We start from the raw sequence: 358 nt of genomic DNA on the forward strand, positions 1-358 counted from the left end.
GGCCTCATGAGAGCAGGCCACAAGGAGGGCAGGGGCCGGTGGGGTCTGGGAAGGGCCCACAGAGGGACTCACGCCTTGGTCTCCTCGTCGAGCACACCGGTGACAGGGATCCCGTAGAAGCGCTGCATCTCGGCGAGGGCCGAGGCCAGGATCTGGGCGGAGCGCATGGTCGACATGTAGCGGCTGGGCTGGGGCAGGTAGCCATAGAGCCGCAGCCAGTTCTACAAAGGACAGAGACCACGACCTGGTCAGGAGGTCCCAGTACGGCTGACTCCCCACGCATACGCCTGCATCCGACCACTGCTGACCACCGCCACCACCATCACACCAGAGCCACGCCCACCTCCCTGCTTCCTCC

General features: G+C 65.9%; 1 protein-coding gene across 1 annotated transcript in view; it reads right to left on the minus strand.

The window, feature by feature from the left end:
- Positions 1 to 242, minus strand: part of LOC111734616 (matrix metalloproteinase-15-like) — a gene marked incomplete at its 3' end in the record, with an annotated part of 6387 nt that extends 6145 nt beyond the window's left edge. The window contains exon 1 of the mRNA XM_023526697.1: positions 73 to 242. Within this exon, the coding sequence (XP_023382465.1) occupies positions 73 to 176 (104 nt within the window). The remainder of the gene's footprint in view (positions 1 to 72) is intronic.
- Between the last annotated feature and the right edge of the window lie 116 nt (positions 243 to 358).

Source organism: Pteropus vampyrus, unplaced genomic scaffold, assembly GCF_000151845.1.
Source record: "Pteropus vampyrus isolate Shadow unplaced genomic scaffold, Pvam_2.0 Scaffold2444, whole genome shotgun sequence".
NCBI lineage: Eukaryota > Metazoa > Chordata > Mammalia > Chiroptera > Pteropodidae > Pteropus > Pteropus vampyrus.